At 40.3% G+C, this 15,586-nt stretch overlaps 1 protein-coding gene across 3 annotated transcripts in view; it reads right to left on the reverse strand.

Moving 5' to 3' along the window:
• The window catches only part of LOC113406795 (serine/threonine-protein kinase DCLK1), a 346,452-nt gene extending 332,817 nt beyond the window's left edge, over positions 1-13,635 (reverse strand). For all 3 annotated transcript variants that reach the window (XM_026653519.1, XM_026653520.1, XM_026653518.1), the window contains exons 1-2: positions 13,260-13,635; positions 2,717-3,063 (exon numbers count right to left, since the gene is read on the reverse strand). In XM_026653519.1, coding sequence (XP_026509304.1) covers positions 2,717-3,063; positions 13,260-13,635 — 723 coding nt within the window. The remainder of the gene's footprint in view (positions 1-2,716; positions 3,064-13,259) is intronic.
• Positions 13,636-15,586: the final 1,951 nt, after the last annotated feature.

Raw genomic sequence — 15,586 nt, forward strand, 5'->3', positions numbered from 1 at the left:
AAGAGACGGACACAATAACTTCCCCTTACACAGAGGTGACCAACAAGTTGTTCCTGCTGAGTGCAAAAATCATTGATTTCCCTATTAGTTAAGTTGCTTTATCCACGCCGCAGACAGTCTGTTACAGACAGTGGGGCACAATTTCCCCCCACCCCCCCGCGCTTACTACAAGGGTTAGGCAGCAGACGATACTACTTCAACAGAACAAAATAGATAGATAAGGGCATGTTTGTCAGGGCACCAGTTTCAAGGAGGCTCCAGTAGCCACAAGGTTTACTGGCTAAGAACTGGACGTAGAATCTCTCAGGAACATCATTGATTTGAATTCATCTCAGATGTCACAGCCTGACAAGGAATCCAGCCAACCTGTGATATCACCACAGTTAGAAACATCCAAGTCTTCTTATGTCTGGCAGCTAGGCCAGTCCTATTTCAAACCTCTGGTTGCAGAAGAAGGCACAAAGTATTCTAAGAAACAAGAGGAAAGAGTTTGACTAGGGTTCTGTTTGGTTTGCTGTTTGTGTTTCTGAAGGATGTGGACTGTAGAAGAGAGTGGATATGAGGAGTCAAAGCACTTTCCTTGAAGCAAGTTTAAAAAATAAGCTGAAAAACTTTAAGTGAACTCATTACCAAGACAAGACACACTGGATTGATACCCCTGCAGACTGCATTTCTCCATGTGCTACAAAACTCAGCATTTACATAATGTTTTATAAAGCACTCAGAGTGCTTTACAAACATTAATTGACCCTCACAACATCCCTGTGAGATGGGCAAGTACAATATTTTACAAAAGGGTATAACAGGAGGTATCAAGAGGTTAAGACACTTGCCTTGTGACCTTGACAAGAAGAATTCATCCATCAGTCTAGCTTCCACTTCTCAAAAAGGTGAATTAACTACAGCGAAGGGAGAACAGTGTCTACACTGAAGCACTACAGCAGCTGTGTCACCATACCAGTTTACGAGTAGACATTCTTAAACTATGCTGCCTCATGTCACAAAACAAGTACACCATGGACAGCAGTTGTGCTACGTTCCTCACACATGTGCTTCAACTCTGAGGGACCACAGGGCAGGTTGAATGCCACGTACAGTCAGTCTTGGTCTTCTCTGCCAAGACTACCAGCAAATCAGTTGCAAGATGGATATTTCAGATGCGCACCCTTAAAAACTAGGAGCTGGACTTCGATCACCAACGCAAGTGTCACATGTAGGTTATTAACCTGCAGATGGGAATGGCTTTTAGCCACTACTGACTTGGCCCTTATCTGAGGTAAAATATGGTTTCCCATTACCATTTCCTGAAGTCACCCTCTCTCTTACAGCTTCTCACTTCCATCATCCAGCTTTTCCACTCTGTACTGTCTCACGGAGTTACCAACTTAAGAAAAAAAGGTGCTAATCATTCTACATGAAATGTTTCTACTGTACATTGGACTTTTGGAGATGGCAATGAAGTTGTGCTGTTCCTCAATGTCTACTTCTTATATTGTGAACTGGACGGCTTCTCAAGATAGAAATCTTCTTGGGCAGTCTCCTCTCCCACAATCCTGTCAGCTACAGGCATGCTTACATGAAAAATATTTGGACACTAACTATTGCAAGAGAGAGAGGGAGACTTTAAATGCAATGTTTTTTTCTGCTTCATTTTATCTCTACATTTTGTATCTGTGCTATTACCTCAGGGTAAGAGTTAACATTTGTAAAATACCATATCTCCCCTTGTTTACCTGCAGCCATCGTTGCTCTAATTGATTCAGGTCACACTGTAGTTTGCCTCTGTCCTCCTGCGAGTTTATTACCTCTTCAATATTTTAAGATTAAATTTACATCAAAAGAAAAAAAAACAAAGCAATAGGGCACATTACACAGAAGAGAGTGGTCATTTATATTTACTCTAGAACTTGAACAGTGTTTTGGTCGGGCTACATTTAGCAATTGCTTGAATATATATGGTTTCGGAATGATGAAGGAGCAGCTCTTTGGACCACCTGGAAGAGATTCGTTGACAAGTTTGGACACCATGGGTCAACAGGCCCCATGTCGCTCTCTGTCTGAGGGAAAGTTCCCACCCACCTTTTTTGAACTTGTAACCTCTTCTTTACAATAGGATAGTTTAGACTGTGAAATTATGCCTAAAAAAAAAAAAAAAAAAAAAAGGTACATTTTATATGCAAATATATTACTGTTCAATACAACGCGATGTGTCCTTAGTTAGAATTACAGGCACTAAGAACAATGATTCATAATGCTGTTACAGACAAGAAACAATAAAGGCAGGTTAAAGAAATGAGTTCAGCATACTTTAGTATCATTCCTTCATTCTGGCTTTCTGACACATACATTTTCAAAGCCAGCATAGCAAATTTGATTTGTGGCAGATTAAGAGCTACAAACACGCATAAATAACCAGACCATTCATTGAGGCAAAGTTGCAAACTGTTCCTGAAAAGAGCTTTTACTAAAATTATGCTTTTTGTATTAATCAGTATACCCAAACCTCGAACTTAAAAATGTACACTAACCTTATTCAGGAGACCAGCAGTGAACACCAGACATGGAGTACCCATTGCAACAAAATTAACTAAAATTACCGTATCAGTTACTAAAAGTGATGACAAGACTCACTGCCCTCTGCATTAATTTTTTTTTGGGCGGGGGGGGGAAGGAGAGAAAAGAGGTTTCTGGAGATTATTAGGATGAAATCTCTTACCTGTTTTCCATCTAGTGTGTACAGGCGTTTAACCACTCCCGAATCCAGCTTGATGGCATCAGTTATATCAGTAAGAACCTGTTCAAATGAATGTGCTGTCTTCTTATTAAGCAGAATCCGGACTGCTTTACGTGGTTTCACACCACTCCTGATGATGGTGACCAGTTTAGGCCTAATGAAATCCTTATTCTCTCTTGCATCTGAAGGACTTCCTTTGACAGTGGCAAGAGACGGCACCGTACGGGAAGTGGATGTTGTCTTAACATTCACTGACCAATTTGGGTTTACATTCTTCGTGTACTCCAGTTTTTTGAAAGGTTCTATTGAACCACACACATAGCTCTCCCCTGAAGGGGGAAAAAAGGAGAAGAAAAAAAAAAAAGTGTCAGACCAATAAGTCAGACTAATGTAAAAAGACTTCTTACACAACTACATCCTATTTTTGATCTGCCCTGTATCAATCATGTCTTTTCTCTCCTCTACATCCTCTCTGCTAAGACATTGCAGACCATAATATAGTCTTGGAAAGATGCACCTTGCCATCTACTCATAGCATAATATCAAGAAACTATATTTACACACTAGATTAAAGCAGCAGTTTTCTTATTTGCAAGTTCTTCAGACAGTTTTTTAAATATACTTTGAATACTCCATTGCTGCTGTTTAATATAGATATGCAACAAGCAGAGTTTTCCAACCCCCCCCCCCCAATAGATTCTTTGGAGTGGCCCTCTGATTTCATGTATTCAATAGGATTTTCAGAGGCTCACAGTGCTGTACACAAAAGATAAGTCTCACATACTTTTGATGTAACAATACACAATAGTACTAGGAAAAATAATTTAGAAATAATGATATTTTCCGTAAAATAAGGTTCTCAATACTTGAATTTAAAATTGTGTTAATTTCATAGTGCATAATCAAAGGCTCATTTTTTTTAAAAATGAAAGTTGAAACCTTAATTTAAACTAATATGGAAAGAGTGTATTAAAATGACAGATCTCACAATGTTAAAATACTTCTGGCCCAAAAGTTACAAAGCTTAACCACAGTGTTAAAAAATTGATTAAGGCCACTAGAAACATTTCCATTAAAAATACCATTACAATATTTTCTGTTTAGAATTAAACATTTCCCCTGAAGCACAAACACTGTATCAGTGCATGAGCCAGAAATGATATTGGCTAGTGTACTCAGTGCTGAAACTGAACTGAGTGCAAGAGGTAAAACCAAGAGAATTCACACAAACAGAATGTAGATGTTTTCATTCTTCCAGTTTCAGTAGTTTAATGTATGTTAACATAATAAAACCCATGTGTTAGTACTTAAGCCCAAGATGCTTTGTGCTGTTCAAGGGGGGGGGGGAACCCACTCCATGCCCCCATAACAGGAGATAGTACGAATCACTGGAAAAATCTAGGACAGCAACTGCAGGTTTCTGTTTGTGTGATATTATTAGGGCCCTACCAAATTCACAGTCCATTTTGGTCAAATTCACGGTCATAGGATTTTAAAAGTCATAAATTTTTGATTTCAGCTATTTAAATCTGAATTTTCACGGTGTTGGAAATATAGGAGTCCTGACCCAAAAATGAGTTGGGACTGCGGTACTGCTACCATTACTTCTGCGCTGAGCGGCAGCTGCTGGCCAGAAGCCCAGCTCTGAAGGCAGAGCTGCTGCCACCAGCAGCACAGAAGTAAGGATGGCATGGTATGGCATTGCCACTCTTACTTCTGCGCTGCTGCTGGCAGGGCGCTGCCTTCAGAGCTGGGTGCCTGGCCAACAGCCGCCTCTCTGACCGCTCAGCTCTGAAGGCAATGCAGAAGTAAGGGTGGCAATACTGCGACCCCCCTAAAATAGCCTTGCAACCTCTTTGCAACTCCCTTTTGGGTCAGGACCCCCAATTTAAGAAATGCTGGTCTCCCCTGTGAAATCTGTATAGTATAGGATAAAAAATCACACAAAAGACCAGATTTCATGGTTCGTGACACATTTTTCATGGCCGCGAATTTGGTAGGGCCCTAGTTATTACGAACCAAAAGTCGGTGGACAACAAAGGAGAAATGAGCTTTTAGAAAGTAGTCAAATAAGGAGGAGAAGTTAATGGATCTCTGGACCAAGTGGGATGTCATTCCATTCACATGGTGCAGCATGTAAAAAGGCATTGATATGAGAAGATATGCAAGGGTCAAGACTATCATCACTGGAGAAGTAGACGGGCTGGGGACAAGAAGATCAGATAAGAAGTAAGATCTGAGATCTATGCCAGGATGGATCTGTGTGTTGCCCAAAAGGTAACAATGAAAAGTTAAGCACTTGATGCGGCAAGCAAGGTGAAGCCAATGGAAGGACTCAAAAGGAGGAGGCAACAACGTCAGCAGAACAAATGAAGAAGATAATTTTAAAGGCCATTATGGAGGAAGGTGGATACAATGAGAGTGTCAGAAAAGCCAGCAAGGAGGAGATTACAGATATCAAAATAAAAAAAAATTAAAAAAAAAAAATTGTAAGAAGGCTGGATTGTCCCTTTTAATTGGACAATAAAATGCCAGGATGGCAGGGGAAGGGAAACATTTAATTACATTTTATTCATGATGTAGATTCAAGTTTGCAATAACATTTCAAATGTCATTGCAAAGCCTAGGTGTTAAGAAATGACTGACCAAAATAACCCCCCTTCTGCTACTTTTATGGGAGACAGAATTAAGCACGTCCTTTGCTACAAATGCACATAGCTGGTAGCCTCAGAACAAAAGGGTTTAGCGATTAACTGTAGTAATGATCTAAGAGTGATCAAACAAGACACATTCTCTTTTATCCGTGTCCCTGACCAATATTTTTATCACTAACTGTTCCATTGTTGCAAGGTCAAACACTATATAAGTGCTCCCTCTTTGTGTAAAACACCTCATCCATAGATTTCAAGAATTTTAAAGTACAGCTATTAATATAATCAGAATTTCTTTTAAAGAGTGTTTATACAGACATATTTTATGCAATAAGTCAATACACTGTATAGAATGGGTTTACTTTTGATATAGAGGAACTGGTGTCAAGGTATTTTAGGCCCTCTTACATTAACAAAGCCACTTATTTCTGGGCATTCACAATCAATAGCAAAATAGTGTGTGCCTACTTAGGTTTATTAAAATAGTTTGCAGGCTTTTCTGACAGTTACAAGTTTACATTAAGACGGTGTTGTTGCAACACGGCAACTGACTGAGCAGTCACTGAATTAGAGGAATACGGTCTAGAAAAAAAAGTCATTTTAGAATGCTGTCATATTTTCAACGGGCAGGCTACCTCCATTCTGCATTTTAGTTTACAGCGAAATATCAAGCTGGTTACTTAAATATATTATGGATTTTTACAGCTACTATTACCCCAAAAGATAGACCATTAATGTACCAAGCATGCAGGATTTTGCCCCCTTTTTCCCCAAAAAAGCTTTGAGTAGCCCATTCTGCATAACTGGGTCCCTTCTGAATAGCAACAGATGAGTGAGCATGTCATGGTGCAAATAAGTACTGACTCTTAGTTATAGCATTAGTAGCTATTTATAAAACAAAACAAAACTAGAGTGAGAAAGCAGTCACTGATTTTGTTGGCTTGCATGCCAGACTTTCTCCGGCAATTTTAGCTACCAGTTTTACTGCAGCATTGCACCAAACAGTGATATCATCCTTCTACTAAGGTACATTTTTCCTAAAGGGGAACAGCCTAGATTTCATCTGGTTCTAAATGCTTATGTAGATTTATATAACTTGCTCTACCTAAACTGGACCGTAATTTTAATGGCTTTTTGTTTGTTTTAAAGAGGAGGATGAAGACTAGATAAAAAAAATGTGTAAGTAGTCTTAAAGTTGTGATGCAATAGGGTGAGTTTCCAATAGAGAATTACAAATATATCATCATTTACCATAGGACAACTTCAGGGACGTCAGTTTGCAGCCGTGGGAGTCACACGTATATGTTCCCAAAGGCCTCTGAATTCAACATTTGAGAAGTGTTTTGTATTTGTCCTGTCCTAAGTAAACTACACCCTGATTTTATAGTGATACATATATGCGAGTTTTTAAACACTGGGGCCCCAATTCAGGAAAGCATTTTTATCCAGGGAAGCACTTAAGCACATTTAACTTTCCTGAATCAGGACCCTAATTGACAGTGGTCAGAAAGTTCAAAGTTAAGACTAATCCTCCAACCTTAATTGCCTTTGTGATAAGACAAGCCAGTCACAATGCAAAGAGTGTTCACCTTGATTTTGTTTCCTATTCTAAAAATATCTTTTTTCCCTTAGAAGGTAGATTAAACAAAAGCCTTTCTGTGACTAACATGGAGTGCTGGAATTATGTCAGTGCTCATCAGGGCTAGGATCCATAATCCAATGAGGAGATTCAGTATTTTTCTTCTACTCTATACTGGTAGCCACAGAACAAGAGAGTTATTTTCCTTAAGTATCAGAGGGGTAGTCATGTTAGTCTGGAACTGTAAAAAGCAACAAAGAGTCCTGTGGCACCTTAAAGACTAACAGATTTATTGGAGCATAAGCTTTCATGGGTGAATGCCATGCATCTGACGAAGTGGGCATTCACCCACGAAAGCTTATGCTCCAATATATCTGTTAGTCTTTAAGGTGCCACAGGACTCTTTGTTGCATTTTCCTTAAGGTTCACTCACAGTTGCTATAAGGCAAGTGTAGACACAGCCGTAGACTTTTAGCCATAGTTTAAATAAGAGCCTCAGGCTAAAGAAGAGGAAGCCCCTTAAGTTTGGGCTTGGATAAGGTTGGGCTGGCTGCGATTCAGTCCGAACAAGACTGAAGTGATTTGGAGAAGGAGGAGGAAGGGGAAGACAGAGGTGTATGGAAGCAATCCGATCTTTCAACTTGGACTTTGTCAGTCAAAGCTCACAATCAGGGGGAGCTTGCTGGAATTTCAGGTGCTTCATGTCCAGGTAGCAGCAGCAGTGGCCGGGACGCCCATTAATAGCCATAAGGTCGCAGTCATTCTTTCCCCTTTTATGGGGGACCAGGACAGTGGTTGTAATTTGGTAAGGGCTGGTAAGGGCCAACAGCAAATGACTACCCTAGAGGTAGAGCCTGGTCCTTTTCCTAGCCTGAGATACCGCAGAGGGTCTTAAAGGGGAGCTTCCTGGCCCTTGTGATTGGACAAGGCCAGAAGAGGGTAAATTAGCTGGTGGCTAAGTTATGTGAGTGGGAAAGGTTGATGGTTGCCTATCATGCAATTGCATGTTCACATCTGAGGAATGGGGAGTGGATATGATTACAGCGGCTATTGGGGATGGAACTGTTAGCCATATGTGAATCCAGCAGGGATTTTGAGGCACGGGTGGCAGTGGCAGCCAAACAAATTGCTAGTGCCTCTTGGCAGCAGGTGCCCAGTGCAAGTATTGATCAACAGGGGGTCTGGTTCCAGAATAAAACAGAATTGAAGGTGGATTAGGGGAAGGCATCTCCTAAAGAAGATGAGGAATGAGGCTGGATCTCCTAAAGTCTGGTACAGGGAGGAGACAGCTGCCTCTTGCCCATCCCCTTAGCCCTCATGTGGGGGGAAGGCGATAGAGTCCCAGGATAATTGGGTGGAGGAATGATGGTAGCCTTCCACCAGGTGGAATAGACTACAAAGAAAGGATGACAACCAAACATTAAATGTTGCGGATGTTCAAAGCCCTGATTGCATAAACATTTACACATATGCTTAATTATACTCATGTGTGTAGTGCCATTGAAGCCCACTGCACTATCTACAGATGCTCAGAATGCCACTGCAAAGATCACTTTCCTAGCCTGTCGCTTTGACCAGGTCACCTCTCTTTGAATCCCTCCATTTTATCCCCTTTCTCTATCTCATCAAACATCAGCGATTTGTCTTCACTCTCAAGGCCTTCACAGCTCATCTCTCACTCGCTATTGAAGTGAGAGCTTCTGCTTCCAAGTAGCCCATGATGCCAGCCTCTATCATCCACTTACCAAACAAGCACCTTCCTTCTTTCTTCCACACTGCTCCCCGTGCTTGGGGGGAGATCCCTAGAACCATGCACAAAGCTACCTCATTACTCTCCTTCCAAACCCTCCTTTGAGGTAAGGCCTACCAAAAAGTTTCACAACAATTAGGTCACTGGTGAACTGATACTTCTGCCTGCCATGTTGACCAATATTGTATCATTGTTTCCTTGTATTCCTCTGTCTGCATCCATCTGTTTTATACTAAGATTATAAGCTGTTTGGGCCAGGGACTGTCTTTTTGTTCTGTGTTGTACAGCGCCTAGCACAATGGGGTCCTGGTGAATGACTAGGGCTCATAGGCACTATGGGAATACAAATAAAATAAGCACGATCATGGCCATAGAGTTCATGGTTTATTTCTTTTTGGTAATTGGACTATTACCACAAGAGCTACGGTTGAGGAATATATAACCCCTGTTTTAAAGTTTTCATGCTTAATCCAATCTATTATTGTTCTTAGTTAAGATGTACAGTAACAGTTCTTAAGGCTAGGAACTGCTAGACCACCCTTCTCTTGGGTTCAATTAATACACTTCTATGAATCCCCAGGGTTTATATGGAACAGCAAGAGAAATTAATCGTTTGCCAATTCCTGAGAGTTGTGTACAGAATAGATAACTTAGTCTTGCTACATCTCTATGATCAGGTAGTATTTGCAATATGTAGTTTCTTGATTTCATTTGTATCAGGAGGAATGAAAAAAACTTCACCTTTTAGCACCCAAATCCATATATAGCAAGTCAATATTCAGAAGCTATTTACAACATTAGATTTGACAGCAGAAAGTAACTCTGAAAGCCATTACAGCCCTTCATTTGGCTGAGGTGAAAGGAGAAGGGAAGGTAGCAAATTATGGGGACATTAAAGATCTGTGCACCTTTCCTTAGCAAAACCAAGGGCATTTCCCATACTATGGGTCTTATTGCCAAAGGAATCGGAGTTGAATTTTTCAAAGTAGTCCAGATTTTAATTTAAATGAATGGAAGATGCATCTAAGATTCCTGAAGTGTTTTGGGGGGGGGGGGGATTTTCACCTGACTGGTTGTTTCTGGAATTAGGCTTCCTGCATACCAACAAAGAACACGGCTGATGCAAAGCAGCCAATTTGCATCCTATTTGTTCCTTCGGGACTACCTCCCACACAGCTCCGTTATAGCCACATCCTTACAGCCAAGAGCGTCTCTCTCCAGAGCCTGTCAACACCTCTCATGAGTCATCCTAGGAAGACAGACAAAGTCCTCCCTCATCCTACTCCTACGGGAAGGATGCAGCATTCTCCTCAGTGGAGAGGGAAGGATAAGAAAAGAAAGAACCCTGAATTTCAGAATGAACCATCACTAGTTACAGGGTTTGCACCTAAGGGCATGTCTACATTTACAGTGCAGCAGTGGCACTGTACTGGTACAGTTGCGTTGCTGCAGTGCATGTGGTCAAGACGCTCTATGCAGACAGGAGAGAACTCTCCCATTGGCATTAACACCCACCCACCCACCCACCCACACACACACACACCCCGAGTGCCAGAAGCTAGGGTCAGTGGGAGAAGCTGCCACCAACATAGCACTGTGCACACTAGCACTTATACCAGCTTAACTTATGTCGCTCAATGGGATGGAATCCTCACACCCCTGAGCGATGTAAGTTTTGCCAACATACGTGGCAGTGTAGACGTAGCCTCAGGAAGTCTCATCAAAAAATGTAACATCCATCAAAAAGAAAGGAAGATATCTGAATGAGAAAGATCTCATGAAGTTAGTACATATAGTGAGAGAGCATTAGTCTAATCATAAACACAAAGCAACACGTGACATTTTAAAAGCCTGAACAGGAATGTAATTGGGGAGGTGGTAAAGCCAAGTGATTTTCCAGCTCTTTAAACAAAAAGCAACAGCTGCAAGCTAATTATTGCTGTTATAAACTAGCAAAGTCTGTTAAATTTGAAAAGAAAAAGAAAAATAAGAGGTTTAAATAAAAAACTCATTCCATTAACAGCCAGTGTGTGAATCTGTACTCTGCATTGTTCTGATTGGCTTGTAAATCTGTAAAGTATTCCATCTTGCAGTTTTATACAAGTACGTACATACAGCACCAGATCTCCAGAACAGACCAACTCTTTTTGGGTGGGGCAAGCATGTAATTTTTAATTATACACAAGGATTTACTTCTTTCAATCCCACCAGTGGCACATAGAAATAGGAATATACATTTTAGATTTGAGCATTACACCAACACTCGGTGGACAGGCAGGCAGGGGAAGAGAAGACATTCGGTTTGCCTGCCCCAAATTAATCAACTTTCTCTCTCTTAAAAAATAAATAAATAAATAAATAAATAAATAAATAAAATAAAAAAAAAAAAATGGAGATTTTCACTTTAAACACTGGTATTCCAATAATCAATAACATCTACATTATTTCACAGGTTGGCAATAACATACATTACTAGGTAAGTACATCAGCTGATCAGGTTAACATTTGCAAGGTAATTTAATTTTAATATACCCTCTGCATCATGTTCGCTGTCCTTGATAGCTGGCTTTTGCACAGGTTTTAGCTGCCAGCCAGTCAGTCAGCATTTATATTAGGGACATTTGCTTCCTGGTGACTGCATCAGTAAATAGCATGAAGAGCTCAATTAATTATTTAAAGAAAAGAGAAGCATGGTCCTGGAATGGATAGCAATGGCTATTTCTTTCATTGCCCTCCTGGTAGTTACTCTCCTCCAACCTAATATAAATACTGCACAGGTCTACTATTGCTCCAATCCTACCTTGGAATCTGAAACCCTGAAACCAGAGTTATGGGCTTGAACCTGCAATCCCTTACTTATGAGAGCAGTCCCACTGACACTCAAGCACCCATCTTCCATTCAAGCACCTTTACATGGTCTTTCATTCTGCCTCCTACGCAGGGAGGAGCTCTGTAAAAATTCCTCCTTCACCACTTTGTCCTCTTTCAAACCCCTCCTTAAGACCTTTCTCTGCTGTGATGCCTACAGAAATCCCTTGATAATAGCTAAGTATTTTGTGTGCCGAGATTGCTTTGTTATGCCAAATATATTGTTTATTAGTATCTTCTTTCCCTCCCCATATTAGTTTCTCTACCTGTTCCCCTTCATCATATGCTGAAACGGTTAGTTCTGTGTCACAAGGACATTAAAAAAAACCCACACAAGTGGGGGGTACAGCACTTAGTACTTCATTGAAGCCTCTAGCCATTATAGAAATACAAATAAATACCTCCTTACATCAATGGGACTACTCACATTAGTAATGGTTAATAGGTCAGGACCAAATTTGCAGGGTTACTCAAGGTTTTTGTTTAAGAGTAGAATAGTACTAAAAAAAAAAAAAAAAAAACAAATAAATAAATAAAAAAAATGTGGAGGACTCTTCTTCCCTCCTACCCACATAGGCGAAGATTTATCTTTAAGTTTTGCTAAAATACATTCACACAGTTAAGACCACGGGCTGGGCTGACAGCAGGTCTCTCATGTTACTATGTTTGGGGATTAAATTATGTTTTATCCTTTCCTCTGTAAAGCTAGTACACTCCAGAACTATACCTGGAGCTCCATTCCACTTGACTAGGAAGAAAGTTAGACACTAGGTTTTGTTATTCTACTCTTAGAACTGTTCTCTCTGTATAGAGAAAGAAGCCAAAGGCAAGACAGCAGGTATCTTCGAGGCAGTGTCCTGCACTTGAGGTGAGGGAGCCCCAGTTTAGAAGAAGTCTGAATTTGGAGCTCCCTAGCACTAGGGAACAATGTGTATTCCACCACTGATGGGTTTGATACCACCACTGCATTGCAGGGAGAAATAAAATGGCAATTTATGGTTCAGACAATGGGCCCTGACTGAGCTGAAGAGTGATATTAGCCTTTATCATAGAGCCTACTTTTACTTCTGTTAAATAACTGGAGTACTCTCTAGTCACATGAGGCAAGACATTTATTGGAGAGGAACAACTAGAGGTCTTCACTATGAAGTGAGAGAAATTCTTTAAACCCCATCAGTACTGGCCTTTAGTATCACCGAGGACATCTGCTGTTGTAACAAGTAGATAAATAAGGGTACAATTGGCTTCATCTAGTTTAGTTTACAACCCTTTGGCAAGGTTTTAACATGAAATGAGGAACTGTCAGAATAAGAGAGCTCTGAAATGTAGGAGGGCTACCATGAAGGGAGGAGAAAGGGAAAGGTCACCACTTTCAGAAAGGACTACAGAACCCATGGTCCTGAAAGGAGACAAATAGCTTCCTCCTAAGTGCAAGTAGACAGCATATGCTTTTCAAGCTATGATTGAGATGTACATTCTCTCCCATGAGAAAAGAAAAGCCTATGTGATAATTTGAGTCACAATACTATAACTTTCCACAAATATGAGGAGTACAGTCATGAAGACGCTCAAAACATATTTGAAATATTAGGCATGCATTGATGCAAATATAACAGTGGTAAAGTAAAGTAGTGATACAGACAGGAACTTTACACCCTGCCTCTCTTAAATATTCACCTTCCACTAGCTGGTCCAAGGTGGAAATCTTCTTGGCACCATCAATGGTGTAGATTGTTCTCACTCCCTGGGGCAGATTCACATTATCAGACAGAGTTCGGGTCAGATCAGCCAACAGGGCCTCAAAAGATCTAAACCGGTCGGGGGAGATGGCATAGACAATCCCTTTGAAATACCGGTCTCCGTTGCGATAGAAACGAACTTTCTTGGCTTTTTTCTCAGAACTGAGGGTTTGTAGAGTGCGGGTTCGGTAAAAGCTGCAGTGGGCACTGTGGGTAGGGCTAGGCAGACCATTTACCCGTGACCCTCTGCCATATCGCTGTGCTTTATCACGCTCATCAAAGTGTTCCAGCTCCATGTCTCTTCCAAAGGACATCTTTGATGTAAATCTGGGGTGATAAAGAGAAAGAATTCAATGGATAAAGTATTTTTAGAACTCCGTTTAGAACTCATAAGAATTCAGTGTACAAATAAAACACTATAGGAGGCTCTCCTGTAGAGTGATCAAGGTTAATCAATTAAACCCTGCTACATTTTTTTAAAACCATAACTATACAGCACGTTGGAAAAAAACGTGTTCACCAGAAAGTAGACTCTGTAACCTAGCTGCCATTTTTATACTATCCCAAGAAGCAGACCATTACCACCGCACAAAAAAAGCTTTAGATCAAAAACTAAGGAGAGACACGATGCCTATGTGACATTAATATATGGTACAAAGTTGAGCAAGTGGGAAGAAGAGCAGCTGAACTGGTTTTTGCTAATCTTGCATCCAAGTGAAGCTTCCAATCCTATTAAAAGTGACACAACCAACTCACTCATGCTCTCAGCATTGCTCATTCCAAGTCTGACCACAAAGAAGTTGCCACTTAGTGGATTATATTTACTGACAGCCAATGTGTGACAACCAATTAAGAACATTTCAGAGGAAGCAGTCATGTGGGTTGGCAATAGAAATCAGAACTATTAATACAAGTGAGTTGGCTGTGTTGGTCATTTTCACAGATGAAAAAGTCTTGCTCCAGACAACCATTACATCTTACCTCACCCATGTTCTACACTAGACTGATTGGCGTTAACACCACTCCCAAACCTTTAGCACACACACTGAACAGGTGGAGGCACTCAATTACCACAGAACAAACAGACATGGTTAGTAGGCGCTCCTGAAACTAACATCATCCACTGAGCAAACTATCTTACAGAATATACAATAAAGGAGCAAAGCAGTAAATATCCTTTACCAGTGTTCAGAATTTGTCATCCCTGATAGTTTTTCCTGGTGAAAAATCTGTAACTCCAATTGGTATAAATCACTGACTGATTGATGACTTGAGAAACATTAAATGAATTAGCAACTGATGCCAGACACCTGAGACAACCACAAATAAGGCTCCAGGATGACTGGGTTCTTGATTGAATGTTTCCAACTTTTTAATATAGCACATACCGTGAAGATCTTAGCCATTTTATTTATATGTAAGGGAATGTGTATTTTAAAAAAATCCTGAACTAATCTTGTGAAAAACATAAAACATATGTTACTACAACTTATGTCAGTCTTCATCTCTATATAAATAAATCCTTCAATTTTATTTGGTTTGTTATTTTAAACAAATAGACTAGTCTCATTTAGTTTTAAGAGCCACCTAGATTTGTCTGCAGAACAGCAAAGAACAGTACATTTATTTATAGCACAGATTCACAGACCTAATTTAGAAGGGCACTCTCTCACTGATTTCCAATAAAAAGGGGAAGAAGAAGAAGAAAAAAAAAAAAGATAGACCCAGCTTCATTACCACTAATCATTAAATGACAGTTGCAAAACAAATCAATAACAGAGAAATAGTTCAATATGACAGAGAGATGGACTGATACCATTTTGTTTATACAAGTATATGTTAAAGTGAATAGTGTGCCCCCGTGCCCAACTCTCAAGCATGTGAGTAGTCCCTCCCAAATTCATAGGACTATTCACATGCTTAAACTAAACATGTACGAAAGCCAATGCAAGATCAGGGTCCTTGTGGAGGTTATTTATTCCAATTTAGTGAGAGCTTGACTCATTTTATTATCCAAACATGGGATCCTGGGTATATTTACATACTTTGCCTTGTATCTGCATATGAAGATTTGCTGTACTAAAAAAAAAAAAAGAAAGAAAAAACCCACACACCCAGCCACCCTTCCTCCCCCCGTCCCTGGAAAACACCTTTCTAGACCAACCCCTGCCCCCACCCTGACAAAACTTAATTTCAAAGAAAAGAACAGTTCTCTCTGGACCAGCACTTCACTGTCACCCCATTTTACTGAGAACCATAAGAGTT

This window comes from Terrapene carolina, unplaced genomic scaffold (genome assembly GCF_002925995.2).
Source record: "Terrapene carolina triunguis isolate 2854851 unplaced genomic scaffold, T_m_triunguis-2.0 Scaffold139, whole genome shotgun sequence".
Lineage (NCBI taxonomy): Eukaryota > Metazoa > Chordata > Testudines > Emydidae > Terrapene > Terrapene triunguis.